The sequence below is a fragment of the Epinephelus fuscoguttatus genome, linkage group LG2 (genome assembly GCF_011397635.1).
Source record: "Epinephelus fuscoguttatus linkage group LG2, E.fuscoguttatus.final_Chr_v1".
Classification (NCBI taxonomy): Eukaryota; Metazoa; Chordata; class Actinopteri; order Perciformes; family Serranidae; genus Epinephelus; species Epinephelus fuscoguttatus.
The window spans coordinates 27,745,173-27,764,221 of NC_064753.1; the positions used below are offsets into that span (position 1 = coordinate 27,745,173).

Below are 19,049 nucleotides of genomic sequence, written 5' to 3' on the forward strand. Positions count from 1 at the left end.
GGACTATTGTAGATAGAAACGCCTCAGTCTACGGTAATGAAAACAGGCCAATTCTTATTTTCAGATGATCACACACTAAAGAAAACATACTTTTTGATTTAATTTCTGCCAAAGTATCAGCCTAAATCCTTCACACTGGACCTTTATAGTACCAAAATAAAAGAAATGTCCTTTTCAGACAGTGGCGGAATCAAAGAGAATTTCCTTCCCAGTAATAAAGTAACGCACACAATGTTGAATTCATGTGTTGAACAATTAAAATAGTTTGTCTTATTTACAGAACCATTATCATTATTATTATTATCACTATCAGAATTATTTCAATCAGTGACCCTCAAAGTTCCCATAAAGCTATGATTATGTTCTGTGAACTCTCACACTCTTGAAACTGGTTGAATTTTGTTCTGTAAACAGACCACAATCATCACAAGAGAGCAAACAGTGTTGACTCATATGCACTTTATTCAGACATACCCATGGTTTTAAACTTCTTGGCAGAGGAACATTGATTTGTGGAGTCTGGTTTGAAAATTTTTTAGACAAGGAATACAAGCAGACCTGGTAAAAACAGATGAATATACTGAGAACATTTACAACATTAGAGGTGCTTGAGCTTCGTCATGTGGTGCATCTACTCTGTATTTGGTAGCCAGAATCAAGCCCCCATTCAAGTATCTCAATGTATATTCAAAAATAATATTATCCAAGTTTGCGTACAACAGCAGATCACACACGACTTCCTGATCATACCACCCATTTACTGTCTGGATGTCAATGAGGATTAAAATGTGTCCTTACAATTGAACGAGGAGGATGCAGCAAATATGATCGCATAAGTGTAAGAAATACAAAAGAAAACAAAAAGAAGCATTGTTTACCAGTCAACCATGTAACTGAGAAGATGATTTCCCTTAAAGACAGATCAAACCTTTGACAGACAAACACTGATAAAACAGAAAACCTGCAGGCTCCACTGATGACCACAGTGAGGTAAAGGCTCCGACTCCATACCAACTCCTGCTCGGATCTGATAGCAGGAGAGGTCAGAGGTCATGTCATTAGACGGAGGTGCCCTCTGTGGGCGCCGCTGTCTTGTTGTCATCAGGCTTCATGGCTGGGAAGAGCAGCACCTCCTGTGAAAGAACAAAACTGTCAGCTGAGGGGTTTTTTAGCCTGACACGTTAGCAGCTCATGTTTGTGTGCAGACGGTGCCAGAAATTTGATTTCTTGATGAAGTTATCTCTTTAACCCACTGTTCTCTGTGTCTCTTTAATCTTGTGTTCTGTTGTATTCAGTCTTAGCAAAGCTTAAAGTCCTCTCGAGAGGACAATGCGTTCATGGAAGGTGCAATGTGGTCACACATACCTCATCAGCAACAAGCCTGTTTGATTTAATTCTTGTTTTACTGTAATTCTTCACTCTGAATAGATCCTTTTACAATTACGGTTTTGTAATTAATTAATTCAAGACTCCATTAGTCCTTTTATAAACATTATATTCAGTTAATCACATTGTCATATTGCTTATTCCTGATGCAATACATGTTGGATTCAGGGCTGTGACACTGTCAGTACAGGTTGCTGATGTAAGCTACTTTGCCAGAACATGTCATAATGGCAAATGCTGGTTCAGGTGGTTTACATTAAAAGAAACTGGTTTAAGCTTGCACACCAGAATGCACCAGCAAAGCCAGAACTCAACCAAACTCTAGTCACTACCTCTTTATAAAGCCTCGACCTCACCTGAGCACTGTGGGGTGTACAAGCCCTTAAACATCAAGGAAAAAGAAAACAAAACACATGCAGAGGGCAGAGTCACCACCACACATTTATAATGGGTCATATAGGTGATGAATAAGAGGGATTACTTTTATGAGTCTATACACTGTTTTTTAGGAAAACCCTGAATAGTAAATATTTAATGAGGCCTTCAAGTGAGTGGCCTTCATCAGCGATATAACACAAACAGAGGCAACACTTAGACAGAAAGGAGATGTGACAGTTCAGAGGTGAAAGCTCGGCTGCAATGTCAATAACTAATGCATTTTAAAATCAAATGTGTCCCTCATGTAATTCATTTGAAATAAGACAGGTATGCGAAAAATTAAACTTAATGCTTTTTAATATACGTTCAAGACATCTTTTAGGAATCCATTTAGAAATATGGTTATTAGAGTGACTTAAGTGAATCTACATTTTGCCAACAGGTAAGTGCAAGTATGAAGTAAAATCACAGTATAATTGTTTTTTTTTTTGTTTTTGTTTTTTTTAAGATTTATAACATTAGAAATGTGGACATAGAAAGGCTTCACTCATTTTCACAAACACAAATTTAAAAAAAAAAATAAATGGATAATTGAAATGCCATAGAACGTTTGTAGTAGTTACGACCTCACAAACTCTAATTTAAGACTATTTATGACCTTTGAGGCCTTATTATTATTATGTAACCACCCTGTAAGTATTATCCTCATACACTAATATTCTGTTTCTGTTTTCTAAATGCGAACGTGCACACTGTGAGACTCCTTGAGGTTTAACAAACATGTCAAGTGTATTTGCTAACCTTGACCTTTCCACATAAAACATTTCCAAGCTGAAATGGAGCAGATTATTTTTGTTTTAATCACGTATTGTTTTCATTCATGTGTTCTAGCTTACAGTCTTCTTCCACCTTGCCTTTGCTGGTGCAGTGCTGCATATATTGGTGAATTACCACCACCTGTTGTTCAGTGTAACAGTGTGAAGTCATTGGAAGTGCAGATGCAAGAGAACCAGAAGGGGGAACCAAATCATAGAAAAACAGCTCCATAGCACTTCTAGTGGTCAGACTTCACAAGCAACCCTTAATGCTCATATTGGTCAATTTAGAAGACAATCTATATTATCATTGAGGTACAAGGATTTAAAGGTATACTATGAAGTAATTGTCAGTAACAGTTTATTAGCAGTATCGCCTGTTAAAGTGAAAGTGAACCCTAGATTTACTATCAGTTGCGTCTACAATTTTTGTAGCTCCCTCATGAATGTGTGCTGCTTTCTGTCTGGCACATGGTCACTATCTTTTCATAATGTCCTGACCTCATTTGCACACTGTGCCCAGACACACAGGTCAGGATATGTGCAGATAAATACTCCGCCACACACTTCTAGTAGGTCACGAGTGATGACTGGGAGGGATTACTATTGAATGACTTGATACACGTTTTCTTTTTTGTTACGTCTTTTTAGGAAAATCCTGCATAGTATACCTTCATCCTGATTCATACAACAGGTTTACCTTGATGTTGTTGGAGTCAGTGAGGAACATGGTGACGCGATCGATACCCATCCCCCAGCCGGCAGTTGGTGGCAGTCCGTATTCCAGTGCTGTGCAGAAGGTCTCATTGATGAACATGGCTTCATCATCACCCTCAGCTTTGGCCTGGAAAAAAAAAATCAAAGTCAAATTTTAAAATGCTCTAATTTATACGCTCACACTGTGACAGCCAGGGGCCTTAGCCTTTAGGTAATGGGACTATGTACCAGTGTAGAAGGACAAAGAAATATGTCTTGTATACACACCTTGGCTTGCTGCTCAAAAAGCTCCCTCTGTCTAATGGGATCGTTCAACTCAGTGTAAGCATTGCAGATTTCCTTCTTCATCACAAAGAGCTCAAAGCGCTCAGTTAGGCCTTTCTGTGATCTGTGCCTGTAACAATCGAGGGTGAGTCAGTACGAACTCGAGCACTGCATCTTTAAAGGATAAACAAGAGGTTAAAACAAGGCGTTTCTCACCATTTTGCTAGAGGACTCATGATTTGAGGGTGGTCACAGATGAACGTGGGATTGATGCAAGTGACCTCAAGGAAATCTCCAACCAACTGTGGGGGGAAACATGATTAGTAAAGACCTCACAGTAAAAACAAAGAACAGATGCTGATGTTCATCGATGGAGCACCTTGTCAAGGAGGCGGGCAGTGGTTCTTGGTGGAGGACATTCAACTCCTTTCTGTGCACACAGGTCGTCAAAGAATTTACGTGTCTCTGAAGATAAAAGAGTGACAAAGAAATGTGAAGAAAAATAAAACATTCAATGAAAACAAGACAGTCTGAATTTAAATGTGAGATAAAGAGAATGTCACAGTTTATCTAAATGGAGATAAAAAGGCTTCAGAACATCCCCTCAAAGAAAAAAGTACAAAAGCTACTCGCACATTTCAGAGGCAGCTTTCTTTTCACAAAGGACTATCTCTACATTGCCACAGATTCTCACCATTGCTGTCATAGCTGTCAGTAGGAGGGAATTTCACTCCCAAGATCTTCTCCAGGTCATGTGTCATGCTCACTCTTCTGAATGGCGGTGTGAAATCAATCTCGTAGGCCTGTCCCTCCGGACCATCAGGGTGATAAGTCACCTTGTATCCTCCAGTGACGTGCTTCACCATTCCTGAAGCAAAAGAGGAAACCACTGAGTTAAGGAGAGACATTTTCCTGTACATCCCAAGTGTCTGAGAGGCGACCCAACTGAGAAGATATTGAGATGAAACTGTGCTCTGGCTAATTTCTATATCAAAATATATAATAAATTCCTGTTGCAATGTGCCGTTCTCAGTGACACCAGCTGCTTTTACAATTATTCCACCTCGCCATTCTGTATAAAAACTATCACAGAATGGTGGGACAGAGTTGTCTCGCCTATAAGCTGGCTGTGGGCGTAATAACAGTTCCAAATCAGGGTCTGTGAGCCTCCAAGATGGGACGAGTGTGACATTTTTGCAACCTATCAACGACAGATTTAAAAAGCAGATAGCAGCTGGCACTTCACTCAGAAAAGAAGAACAGCAACCTCAACATTTCCCAAGTTTCGGAGACAATGAGGTCTGGGAGCTACTTCCCCTTTGAGCAGAAGGTAAGATCAGCTGCCATGTAACAGGGTGGTAAACGAATGTTATTGCCATCTAATGCCATTGTTATTGTTAAGAAAACACTGCCTGACATACATATTATATGTAACACTAGATACAATTGCTGTTGTGTTAGGGGCCGTACAAATGCCACGTCTTTAACCGCCTGGAAAACGCAAGGTTGGGCACTGTGTGCTACTTTTGTGCCTTTTTTGTCCCAGCTTTCAAGAGTGCAGTGGCAGGTTGCATCCTTAACAAGCACCATATCATAGCCTATTTACCTCAAATCCTGAGTGGAGAACTGATCTTCTTCCAGGCGCTGTTTATAAGTGTGTGGGCATATTGTCCGTGGGACAGGTGTAAAGCTCTGACAGCCCTGCACCAAAATAATCAACTTTTCCATATTTACCACAGACTGATATTTACGGAAGAAAGGAAAGATATCTGTCAGCTGTGATCGATTGTTCCTTGTCACATGACATGCTGTGTGCGCTGCTGCGTTCCAAAAATTGAACTCAGTTTATCTCAGAGCGTAGCCGCTGCACCCTCAAAAATGGGTGCTTGGGAATGCGTCCGTGCCGTTGGTGTCACTCTGACGTTTGAACTGAAAACAGTGAATTTGAGGGCGCAAAAAACGCAGCATGTGTACGGCCCCTTATACCTCATGCCTGTTTTGCTTCCAGAATGCCAGCTATCTAAAACCGCACACTGGGGCGTCATTTCACCTGCGTTGTTTGATTCTTCTTAAAAACGCAAGGAGGGGTCTTTGTTGCAGCAGTATTGTGGGATCTCTGTGTAAGACGGGCTACAGAAATTACTGAGCACATTCCATGTTATCAGTGTTTCTATACAAACCTGCCAAACAGCTCATCACCAGCTTCATACTTGAAGGATTTTTGATGTGAAATATTCTCCTAATTAGGGGTCTAAAGGTCTGCTGTTGCCTCTTACATGGGTGTAAATAGTTCTGCTTTTGTTGTATCTGACATGACAACTTCATAATAAGAAAACAAAAGTGAAACCTTAACTCCACCGAGACTTGTGTACAGCCCCCACAAGCTCTATCGATCAAAATTTTTGTCATACATGGTTGAGGTTTAGATTTATATCAGTAAAATGTGAGTTTCTGTAATTCAAGAACAAGGCTAAGAATAAGGGGAGGAATGCCACCTGTCAAGGAGGCTGCCCTCATGGCACGCACTACACTGCCTGCATGTGGTTATAAAGGTTAACCCTGTGCATGATGAAGGAATTAGGCGTGGCATTTCACAGGGTGGGACTGTCAGTTGCAAATGACAAACAGGATTTTAAAAGACACCTGGAGCAAAGGGAACCTTCTTAAAAATGCAGCCCAACGTTTTTTGCTTATCATTGCTTGTCTTTTTTTAAACATAGGTAGGTTAGCCAGCTTTCTATTAACTGTTTCTCACTATGTCCACTGTGTGTTTTCATGTACCTGAGAGTAGTTTCTCTGTGATATCCATCAAGTCATGGTAATCTGCATACGCCATGTAGAATTCACAGGTGGTGAACTCTGGATTGTGAGTAAGATCGATGCCTTCATTCCTGAACTGGCGACCGATCTCGTACACTCTGTCCATTCCACCAACCACAAGCATCTGTGAGACAGATATGATGTACACATTAATATTGAAACATTTGACAAAATATTCATATGGCTGATTTCAAATTGACACAAAAAAAAGCACATTACCTTGTGGTACAGCTCAGGGGCGATCCTCATGTACAGGTTCATATCCAGCTCATTGTGGTAAGTAACAAATGGACGGGCCACAGCTCCACCAGGAATAATGTTCATCATTGGTGTCTCAATCTAAAGTAACGACAAACATGATCAAACGAGCTAGCTTACACTGGCTATTTCTAACTGCCTCAAATGTGGTGCAAATTTCCAAACTACTGGAGCATTATTAATTTCCTGTGTTGTACTAATTCAAATATAAATTTGTGTTATTTGTGTAAACACTAAGATTCACAGTTCAATTGATTAGCTGTGTAACATTGTCAACTTGGATGTCTTTACAGTACAGACACCAATTCTTACCTCCAAAAATCCCAGCTGGTCCAGGAAGCTGCGCAGGTATGTGATGATTTTGGAGCGAGTGATGAACTTTTGCCTCACATAATCATTGAGGATCAGATCCAAGTAGCGCTGACGGTATCGTGTTTCCTTTGAGAGAAGGATTACACAGTGGTGAGAAAAAGTGCTTCAACATTGGTCATTGCTGTTGTAACAATACGTCACTTTGTCTACTTCCCATCAACACAGGCCACTGTGAGCAAATTCACAGTAAGATTAACGTCACTTAAAGATTAAAAACCTTTTCCACCTTTGTGACATTGCAACCACGGCTGGCTGATATAAGAAAAAAGACACTTCATCTAAAGATAATTAAATTTAAAATCCCTTCTGCTTATCAATAAGCTGGTGAGAAGAGAAAGAAGAATCCTGTGTACCAGACAAACTGGAATCTCCCCTTCAGACACATACTTCATTGTGAGATCAAACTTTCCAACAGTGAAACTTTCACTTGTCTTTAACATAAATTATAGCTCCGTTTCATTTTAGGTGTGCTAGTAAACCATGCAAGCGGGGCAGCATATACAGTATAGGATGTACTTGTGATGTCATTGCACATGTAAGTCACTACAATCACCCCTCCTTTGGTAGCAGCAACAGTCACCACCTCCCATCATGCATTCAGTGACAAAACAACAACTAAATACACGCCTTAAAAGCAGAGAACAGGATGAGATGTAATAACGGTTACTTCTACTTTATGCAGTTCACTTTCACTTTCTAAATGATGTATTTGCAGAGACGTGTTATTTAGTTTCTTTTTAAGAAAGAGCAGTGGGCATTACCTTATCTTTGAGGCCAAAGTGGAGGTGGGGCAACATGTGCAAACATGGTGATAGTAGGGTCATTTCCATGGGAATGATGCTCAACTCCCCCTTCTTGGTCTTCCCCGGGTTACCGCGGACACCAATAATATCACCACGGCGCAGTTTGTTGTTGATGGCCACAAAGGCATCCTCAGACTTGTAGCTCCTGACAGAGTAAGAGAGGACATACAGAAATTAACTCGCTGTACTCTTTATTATCCACACAGACAAGAACTCATAGTTAGAGATGGAATGATACACTGAATAACATTTCACAATACAAAAATGTGACGATATGTGGTCGATCAGGTTTTTGCTGAAGCCTGTACCAAAGAAGCATGTTCCCTTACGTCTGGAGTATGATTTGTAGGCCAGGGCATCTCTGTAGCACAGCAATGCTTCATTATAATGGTGTGTTGTGACACATTTTAGCTGTATCAAAAATATTGCAGCTCTTGCGATTTGGATATTGCACTTGACCATATTGCGATTTCGATGATATTTCGATTAACTGTGCAGCCATAACAATTAGAACTTGTAAAATTGCCCTTAACCAATCCATGCCACTGTACAATATGCATCTGTGTGCAGTCACAATGCCTCTAAATATCAGCAGTCATTACTCTGTACCTTGAGTTGGCCATGACTTGCAACTTGACGCCTTCACCTCGCAGGTCATAGAAAATCAGCTTGGCGCCAGAGGCCCTCTTGGCATGGACGCGACCTGTACATCATATATCACATTTAACAGGACATCTACTGCTGAATTACACTGCACATACAAAATGGAAAATGCATTTTAAAATCATACAATTATCCTGGTACCTGACACGTTGAGAACAACATCAGTCAGCTGGTCTCCAGGCTGTAGATGATTGTATTTCTCAATGAAGTCTGTGAGTGACAAGTCTACATGGAACTTGTGAGGGTACGGGTCCTCCGCTGTGCCCTTAAGGTCCTGGATGGCCTGGGTGCGGATCTTATAGTATTGCTATGTTCAAAGGTCAAACAGATGATTGTATGAATACAAAAACATTAAAGGTATAATTAGTAAAGAGTGAGGTATAATGTTCATAACAAAATATCTCACATTCGGGTCAAGCGCCTCCTCGTCTGATGCACAGGCATTTTGCGCTCCTTGGTCATTGCTTTCCTTCTTTTGCTCCACCTGCTCCCGGACCTTGGCTTCTTTCTCCGCTGCCTTCTTGTCAGCTTTCATTCGTCTCTTCAGCTCACTGATAAGAGAGGAGGAAGCAAGGAGTAATAGGTTAGATATTAAAGTTTACTATCAATGATGCAACTACAACTGAAATTGCGTGGATGTTCAAACACAAACATATGATTTCCAACACAACCACACTGTGCATTTTACTCTATTCTGGTGTTTAAATTAAAAAACAAGGCCACAGCACAAACGACTACTAACGGACAAACACTCATGCAGAAAGGGAAAGGGGTCCACATTTTCTCTGATGACAAAAGGTTGGTTGTTTTTCTCATTGGAATGGAAAAGCCACCAACCTTTTGTCACCTCTCCAACGGATCCCGTAAATTTGAGCTGGGACCACAGCTGTACATGGGGGGGCACATTTTAACCACTGTCCCCTGACCCCAAAGGCTTGGCACAGCTGCTGCCTGGCTGCCCTGACCAGACACAGCATGCTGAGCTACCAGTCAGCAGACAGACCTGAGAAAATAGACATATATACAAAGACAGTGTAGCTTATAGCATATGCAGCAAAGACTGTCTTTGGCCTACTAGACACTATTACATACTGTTGGGAAATATAATAATTAATATATCTGGCATCAGATTAGTTTTACTTTTACTTTTGGTTAGCCAGTAATGAGTCAGAGATAACACAACGTTAGTGCTAGCAGATAACGAAAGTAAAAAAAAACGAAGGACACCGCTAATAGCGTAATATAATAACTTCTTAGAAGCCGTTAAACCCCTAAAATACATAATAACAATCTCCTCTTCTAAAATAAAATGTCACAATAAAATATATCATACGTTAAAACCCAATATCTGACACAAGAAAAAGAAACCACACGATTTCACGACCAATGTATGGAGGACATTTCTTTGAGTGTTGTTGTGGATGTTGTAGTTTTTCTTATTTGTGCATGCAACCACTATGATAGGCTTCACTTCATATCAAGGACTACAACTACCACGAACACAAACGAGCTGAATCCTGGGACGTGTAGGCTCATGGTGTGTCTCCATATGGAGCCCTCACTTCGCTAACATCCTCTGACCTGATGCAACGTTGAGTAATAGTGCGTGGCCACATTAAAACGGTCGTAACTGCTGAGGTAGCAGAATATTTGGGGAAAGTAAAACCGCGTAAGGGTTGAGAGTGATTAAAATGCGATGGAAGAGAAGAATGAGCTCACTTTTTGCTGAGTTTATCTCCGTCCACCGCTGTCACGTCAGCCATGTTGTAGATGCTGCGCTCGGAAAGATCAACTGAAGCGCACGCGCGGCAAAAACGCGAGAAACTTGATGGTGCGTTTGGTTGACTGTAGGAAATCAGGCTTCCGTACAGAGGGGAAGTAAATAGCTTACAGCAGTTGAAGTCATATTTATATAGTCGTAGGGAGGCGGGAACATGTGTCCTGATGGTGTCACACTACAGGAGGAGTCAGATGGTCAGTGAGAATTGTATTTGTCCCCAAGGACCATGATTTAAATAAATATTCTTGCTATTATTAGGAAGTTTTATGTGTTCCTCACAACTCTGAACTAAACATAAACAGGCTTTCTTAACTATGGCATGATTAAAACAGACCACTCTTCTTTTATGTCTATGTTTATACAAATACACTGTAAAACCTAAACTTATATGATTAATTTTAAGCTTTGAATTTACTTTAAATCTAAAATCACACGCCCCCTTATTTAGTTTAGCACAAGACAATTTCTAAACCAATTTATGTGTTAGTCACAACTTAACATCATAACAGTAGGGTTTCTTACCTCGAGCGTGATGTCAGACATACTACTTTATGACACAGATCAATCTTAACACTCACATGGAATCATTACAGCTTATTACAGCATTACACGGTTAAGCATTACAACCTTAAGTCTGTATTAAACTACAAATGGGTCTCTAAAATCACATATGAAAATGTAATGCCACCCATTTGGATTAGCACAAGAAATAAATGGCTGAAAACACAAGTGTTAAACAGTATGCATATAGTAGCCTGCAGTAAGTTGTATATACAGATAATAGTAGAGCAGAGGTGATGCTCTCATGCAGCTATTGGCATAACTTTTATCAGTTGAATTTTAATAAGTCACAGGTTTAGTCGCTTTCTCAGTGTTGCACCAAGACTGGTAACATATTAACCTGTGTATCGATAAAAGCTTTTTCTGTTTGCTTTATACTGTATATTCATGAAGAAGTACGTTTGCAATCATTCATTATTGGAATAAAACATTATATATGTGGAGCATATCACATTCTCAGTGTGTCTACAAGTATCAAACAATGACGTTAAATGCTTTTTAGGACCTTTTTAAAATAATTTTTAACCACATTTAAGAGTGTTTTTGGATAAATAATCTTTTTTTTAATTTAAGCATTCAAGGTAAGTATAACGGTTAGAATATATATATGGTCCTGTAGAATAGTTTAGGTTAATCTACATTTTTTCCAACAGGTGAGTGCAAGTATGAAGTAAAAGGACAGTATTAGCTTCAATGGCAGGTTTAAAAATTTGTGACATCAGAAATGTGGACTCTTACTCAGAAGAGCTCGACTTATTTTGACAAAAATAATTTAAAATAAGGATATATTAAATTAGATTAAATGCTTGTGGCAACTGAGACCTCACAAATTCAAATTTAAGACTATTTAATGACCTTTAAGGCCCTGCAGACACCCCGAGTCTGTGGAAACACATCTCAACACCCCAAAATCTCATAGTTCAGCTATAATATTTATTATTATTCCCTGTGTTACCTTATAATACAGGAATGACTTTTGGTGGCTCTAAAGGCAAGAAAAGATTGTTGAACTGCCTTTGACATGTTTAAATAATGTTTGCTTTCAGAGTCTTCATTAAATAAATAAAATAAAGAGCTTTACCCAAGTTGGAGCGAAGTGGCTACATTTTGTCATGACAGTTAGCTCGTAGAAGATATGACATGTGCACTTCTAGGGAAAAATATATCAGACATAAGCAGAACATAAGCCATCAGTCACAGGCCAAATGCTTTGGCACACTCACAACTAAAGCTAAAACTAAAATAACATATTTTTTCTGAACGGGTGGATCCTCATTCCAGAGCCAAGCATTCTTCTGCAGTATCTTACACACACACACACACACACACACACACACACACACACACACACACACACAAAAACATGAAATAAAAGCTCAAAGGCCTCGCATTTAAAGTATATATGTTTAATATAGATAGCAGCAAGTTTACAGAAATTTAACTGCAAGAGAATAAAAACATCCCAACAAAAGCAAAATACAAAGAAAGTCTTTTTTTTCCCAAGTGTGATTATTGTGATTATTGTTGTTCACATGGTTAGAAACAAAAAGGTTAGAACCATAAATAGGCTGTTTACCAGAAGAGTGGTTCACTTGTGTTGGGAGTAAAGTGAAACTTTAAAGATGTTACAGAAGAATAACGATACCAGACTCAAGAAAGCAGGGACACATTACATGAAAAATTGATGTTTGCAGAATTTTGTAATTCACATTGTTCCAAGATAACATCTATATATGTGAGAACGTCATGACATCCAGGTAACTCAGAGGCCCTGAGAGAAATCTGAAAGATTAGGAACCACTGCACCAGTAAACAATAAGCCTGGATCCACATAAACCCTACAAGCAAGACTGAGATGGTTGTTTAGAAAAGAAATTTGCATTTAATCAACTAAAAAGATTTATAATCAGTTTCAGGCGGCACTCAAAGCGTCAAAGAAAATATTTCGACAAGCAACATAAATAATAGAAAGAACATCTACTTTGGTTTCTCCTTTATGCTGAAAACGGGAGATACTATTTAGAAAAATATATATTCAAAAACTAACAGATCTACATTTACAGTATATTAGCTGCATAGCAGTTTGAGGGAAATTTGTCTGCATCTACGTCGTAGAACATAAATGCAATGGATACTTCAGTACAAACAAGTTAGATGCATGACAGAAATTGCACAACACATTTATCAACCACAACCACGTTCATCTGGTCACTGTTGTCGGGCATTTAAAGTACATTTAAAGTCTTATGGCTTAAAACATTCTAGTTAATGAGGGCTAATCGTCACCAGCAGAACCAGTGCGGTGTCAAACAGGCAACAATGGTAAAACATCAATCTGGTCGCTACGATAAGATCTCCTCAAGGCACATGGTCAATATCTACTGGTGTCTAAAGTGACATTTTGGGGGAAATAACAGTTTGAACACCTTTGATAGCAGATTGAATCTGTTGGTATTAAATGTACAGATAATGTTAAAAGAAAACCACTTGTTCTATTGCAGGAAATGGAGAGATTTAGACTCTGTAGCATCTTGAAGAAATATGAGAACTTTTATCAACAATCTCCCTCTTTTCCATACAGTTAGTACTGACCGTATCATGAGTCACACTTTTACACACCTCCAGGCTCCAGTTACATCGTAAATACACAAATGAGGAAACTGTAATTTCCAAAAAGTAATTACCTCCCCAGCATGTGCATAAAAAGAACATTCTGGATCTCAGTGAGACGTTCACAGCCACGCTGTATAATCACATTCAGTTCTATATTCATAGCAAAAATACTGAAATTTATTGGTCCTGTTTCGAAGGATTTCTGATGTCGACAATAAAAAGTGTTGAACTATTTGGTCTACAGGGCCAGCGGTCCAGTTATAAGGCTTGAACACACACATGATATGTACATTAAGGTGTATATTTTTACAAAATCAAAACAAAAAAGAGTAAGTGTGCACAGGAATGTACACAGTGTACAAAGCACTTTACTTTATCTCGTTTAAAGGCATCATCACAAGGTGCCACTTATAGTATCAGCAGGTGTGGGGGGCCAAATATACGGGAGTGACATGTATTCACTTGAGGAAAAAAAGTATTTGCCCTGTTTTTCTGAATTAGCAAGATTATTATCCCAGAATAATGAGAATCTTTCGGGGGTTTTTTTTAAAGACAATAATCTCATAAATTCTTGTTTTTTTGCTCTGCTCTTTCATTTTTTTTCTGAATTAATGAGATAATAATCTTGTAAATTCTTGTTTTTTCTAAATTAATGAGATATCATCCCAGAATAATGAGGAAAAATTTATATGGGGAAAAAAATCTGAATTTTTTTTTTTTTTTTTTTTTAAAAATAATAATACTAATAATAATAATAACATAATAATCTCATATTCTTGTTTTTTTAATTAACCAAGTTTTATATCAGAATGAATAAATGGAAAAAATCTGCTCTTTTGTTTTTTTCCCCTGAATTTATGAGATAATGTTTTTTCTAAATTAACAAGATTATTATGTCAGAATTATAAGAGAAGTTTAAATGGAAAAAAATCTGCTCTTCTGTTTTTCTGGATTGATGAAACAATAATCCCTTAAATTCTTGTTTTCTTTTCCTGAATAAATTAGATTATTATCTCAAAATTACGAGAAAAAATTACATGGAAATGAATCTGCTCTTTTACTGTTCTCAATTAATGTGATAATAATCTTGTAAATTCTGTTTTTTTTTAAATTAATGACAATAGTATCTCAAAATTCCAAAAAAATAAATTAAAAAAATCTGCTCTTTTGTTTTTAATTATTGAGATAATAATCTTTAAATTCTTGTTTTTATAAAATATCGAGATGACCTCGTTAATTCAGAAAAACAAAGCAGTTTGGTTTTTTTTCTCAAGTGAATGCATCACCCTTCTGTACAAATCACATTACTGTCATCAAAACAGTTTGAACAGTCTCGAAATATCTACACACGGCTATGATTAAGGGAAACAATTTAGATAATAAACAACACACAAATAAATTAAACATGCCTCTCCGAAAAGAAGCACAGGTACTACACAGATTAAAAAAAAAAAAAAAAAAAAGATCTAAACTTTGTAAAACAAACGAAAAAAACAACAAAAACAATCATAAATACTCAACACTGGAAATCTTAGTTCTTCTATTTCACAAGTTGAAGAAAGCCAATCACAGATAGCTCTTTTCTCCAAAGTCAGGTTTCCTTCAGGAGTAGGGTCCCTTTAAAAACCACTCACAGCCGCTCAAACTGACACGCCATAGTTCCTCCGATCACATTACTCAAGTTTACATAATCTCCATCGTAAAACAACGGCTGCTTCTGACTTTTAAGTGTATAAAATGTAACGGTGTTTATGTGTTTCTAATAAACTGTACATAGAAAACAAGACAACAACTGAGGCATAAATCTGAGCTAATTCTGTCATCATCAGAGACCAGCCCCTTGTTCATGCATACACTTACAGTCAAACTAAACATGACACAAACATGTTTTTCTTTTTTTTAACACAGCAAACAAACAGAAAGAAAAGTGTGGCAGCAGGACATCTTGCTTGATAATGAAATTATAGAAAGAAAAAAGGAGAGAAAAGGTCAACAGCCATAAAACTGGCCCGTCATCAGGATTTAGGCAAAGCAAGATCTGAGTCAAACTTTGGTCCTGAGGCCACTGGCCAACTGCAGACGACTGCTTTTACAAAAAAACATGTAAATGGGCTCTGTTCCTGCGCGTTAATACCTTAACCTGGATATGATGTATGATTTACAGTTGTAGCCAACAAACAGGTGTTTCTCCTCAACATTCACTGAATCCATCACATTAATAAAACTGGTTAAAAAAGGCTCTTTTCTAGCTGGGTTAAGAATACTATTCCAGTTCATGCGTGCCTGACGCAGAATGATGCCATCAAAATGACACTAAAACACAATAATAATAATAAACTATATTACATTCTAGTCTCTCTGCTGTTTGAATAAGAGTTATTATCTGTCAGCTGAAATGAGATTGAAAATTTCTCCATCCACATTTGTCCAAATTTTTTAAGCTGTTTTTTAAAAGAATAAATAACGTATTGGGTTTTGGGAAAGAAAAGTTGATAGTTGTAACAGCATGTTAATCAAAATGTATCTTCTTCACTGTAAACAATGAGGAAGAGGCAGCTGAACCCTCCCCCCGACCCCACGCCACCTCCCGTGGGACTGTACTGTACCCTCGATGAGTAAAGTGGTCACAAAGAACAACAGCATCGTAAAGTGCTGAGTATACATGTAAAAAAAAAAAAAAAAAAAAAAGAAGTCTCCGCCAATATTTCACATGTCACATGTCACATGTCACATTTCTACCACCACACTTTCTTAAAAAGATTCTTCGTCATGTATTTAAGGGAGAATCTGTTCTACAAAGAAGCAAAGAAGCAAACTGACCCAGTTTGGTTTCAGTGAACACAGACTAAATGTTAGCCTGAGCATGTTTGCTCTCCTACATCTCAAAGTGTTACCTGTACACTGTGGTGGAGAAGGTCTCATACTGAGTGATATGTTTCACAGCTAGAGGTGACCATCTTCACTGCACTGCCATGGCGACAGCTGTTGGCTGAACTACTAATATTCTTTTACAGGTGTTAGCGTACGGGCAAAAGAAGTGACAGTAAGTTTTGGCATTGAAAATTTAGCTTTGGAAAACTGAAACATTAGCACTGAAAAAAGTTCCCCCTGAAAAAGGACGCAATCACACTGGTGCTATTTGGTCCGCTTTAAACAAACCCTGGTCCGCTTCCACGGATAGTTCAGTTCGTTTGGAGTGGTGTGAACGCTCATTCAAACTCTGGTGCTGACCAAACGAGCGAACCCTGGTCCGCTTGAAAACTGGGGGTCTCGGTTCACTTGCAAGTGAATTCTGGTGCAGTTCGCTTACAGTGGGAAATGCAAATGGACTATCCAGCGAACCAAAGAGAGGAAGTGAACCAAAGAGAAGAAGTGACATAGAAAAAAAAAAAACAAAGCCAACAGCGCGAACCAGGAGAAACAGAGGTAAAAAAAAGAAAAAGTTGGAAAATGTCTCGTTGGCAGATGTGGAGTAGTGAGGAGGTGCAGGCGCTTACTGATATATGGTCAGAGGAATATATATTGCAGCTGACCAGCCAGCTGAAGGGGATGGATTTCGGTTTTCGGTCCTGGCCACTAGATCTTCTTCGTCATGCTTTTTTCTTCCTGGTCAGTGGTCGTTTCGGGCAATACCGCCCCCAAACGAGCAGCTGCTGTAACTGCGTGATGTTGTCCAGGTGGTTTGGTTCGCTTTAAAAAGTCCAGTGTGAAAGTGAACCGAACCAAATGAAGGTCTGACATTTTTCAGCATTCCCCGCCCAATTGAACCGAGTCCCCCGGACTATCCTGGTGTGAATGCGCCTTTAATCTCTCCCAAAATGTTCTACAAAGTTCTTAAATTGTGAACAGCAGGAGAAATTACTTAATCGTAATTTATGTTTTTTCTTTTCAATGCTAAAATTTACTGTCACTGTTCTAGCTCCATATTACCACACCAAACAGGTCTTGACAAGACTAGATCTAATTCAGCCAGGCCACTTGTAGACAGCAACAAAATGCCACATTACTTTAGTTATACACCTACTGAGCACTGTTCCTTTCTACGTCATATCATTAATGAAAACCTAAGTCAATCTGTGGGCTATCAAGACAGCTAGAGTGAATACATTTACATTATCAGGTACAAGCTAGCTGCTACAACATTGAAATAATCAGTACCCACATATTAGACACTTGCGTGAGACTACACATCAGATTAGTGTAGGAAACCTTTCTACTTTTCCTCTACCTTTCATTTTTCTACCTCATCTCCTCCCCCTCAAACCTTCTATCAACACATTTTCTGCACTGCTGGGTGAAAATCATTTCAAACCAACAGTGGCTACCTTCCACATCTTGGATGTATTCAACCATACGTACCACGGTCTGTCTAAACCTTCCTGCTCTGCCGCGCACTCCACCTTCCATCTAAACAACAATACAAAAGAATAATTAAAGGGAATACTATTCATGGAAACCACTAAACGCTTTGGAGAACACTTTAGGAAACATCACGAGCACCAAAAGACGCTGCAGATAACATCACTGACAGTCTATCTACAGATACACACAACACTTCACAAGTTAAATGAACAACAACATCACTAAGTTACTGAACTTTCAGAGGAAAGGTTGAAGAAAAAAGCGCCGAATGCTGCTTTTCTCACTGAACAGTAATGACAATGTGTCTGTTCTCGCCGGGAGTTCATCTAATTCCGCCTGTCTGTTACGTTGGGTGTCAGTCAGTCGTAAAGTCAAAACCAGATATTGACTTTTTTTCAGCCAGCTCACTCAGACAAGAAATCCCAAACTGAACTCCTAGTTCACTGTCTGGATATTAATTTGTCTAGTTAATGATGAGACAACAAATATCATTCATGCCAGTCCTCAGTCCTGACGTAAACCAAATCATGGCATAAGAGGGCAAAGAAATATTCGGTGATCAGATGTAAGAACATACTGTTCAGTTTGTCTCAAACTTCATGATGCAGGGCTAATTCACACATCTTTGACTGCATGTGCTCATCAGCAGACAGTATTGTGCCTACATTTCTATAATTATTCCATGTATCAAAATAAAAGACGAATCTGTACGAAGGTTAGTATGAACGAGTTAAGTTGCTGCCCGACTCCTGCAGGCTGACCAGCAGGTCGTCAATCTTCTCCATGTTCTGAGAGGCAGTCATGCTGTTCTGCACAGGCCCAGACTGAGACAGGGACTGGCTGAGCAGGGACTGGATGTGCGCTTCACTCTCTCTTTGGTTCTGACCAGACTGGCTGATGGCTATGATCTGATCCGACAGTGTGTTTCCAGGAGTGTTCATCAGCTGGCCACATTCTGTAAGAGAGGGAAGAGAAAAAGATGATGAAAAAAATAAGTGAAAAATGAGTTTACAAACCTCACACTTTGGCCCAATCCCATTCCTTATTTTTACCCCTACCCCTCATTTTTAAGTGCCCCTTTGCCCTTCAGAACAGAGTTAGAGGAGGTAGTGGTTGAAACCATCCCTTGAAAAATGGGACAACCCTTTAAGACCCTCACATGTCATCGGTATTGTCATCATCATCAAACAGACGCAACTATGGCAATCATGGTTTTATGAAATGTGCCACTTATCTGATGGAGACAGAAAAGCATGG

General features: G+C 38.9%; 2 protein-coding genes across 5 annotated transcripts in view; both read right to left on the reverse strand.

The window, feature by feature from the left end:
- Window positions 1-442: 442 nt before the first annotated feature.
- On the reverse strand, window positions 443-10,337 carry kars1 (lysyl-tRNA synthetase 1). Of its 2 annotated transcripts, XM_049601077.1 has the most exons (15): window positions 10,196-10,312; window positions 9,314-9,479; window positions 8,883-9,027; window positions 8,618-8,783; window positions 8,423-8,516; window positions 7,772-7,958; window positions 6,951-7,076; window positions 6,600-6,719; window positions 6,342-6,504; window positions 4,255-4,428; window positions 3,940-4,025; window positions 3,777-3,862; window positions 3,564-3,690; window positions 3,280-3,423; window positions 443-1,133 (listed from the first exon to the last, which is right to left on the reverse strand). In XM_049601077.1, the coding sequence occupies exons 2-15, from the start codon at window positions 9,451-9,453 to the stop codon at window positions 1,059-1,061; spliced, it is 1,833 nt and encodes a 610-aa protein (XP_049457034.1). In that variant the 5' UTR covers window positions 9,454-9,479; window positions 10,196-10,312; the 3' UTR covers window positions 443-1,058. The 2 variants fall into 2 exon arrangements, with proteins under 2 accessions (XP_049457034.1, XP_049457041.1); XM_049601084.1 differs by lacking the exon at window positions 9,314-9,479 and having other exon boundaries at window positions 10,196-10,337.
- A 1,870-nt stretch (window positions 10,338-12,207) lies between these two features.
- Window positions 12,208-19,049, reverse strand: part of nfat5b (nuclear factor of activated T cells 5b) — a 50,228-nt gene continuing 43,386 nt past the window's right edge. For all 3 annotated transcript variants that reach the window (XM_049598830.1, XM_049598842.1, XM_049598853.1), the window contains one exon: window positions 12,208-18,747. In XM_049598830.1, the coding sequence (XP_049454787.1) occupies window positions 18,509-18,747 (239 nt within the window). In that variant the 3' untranslated portion in view covers window positions 12,208-18,508. The remainder of the gene's footprint in view (window positions 18,748-19,049) is intronic.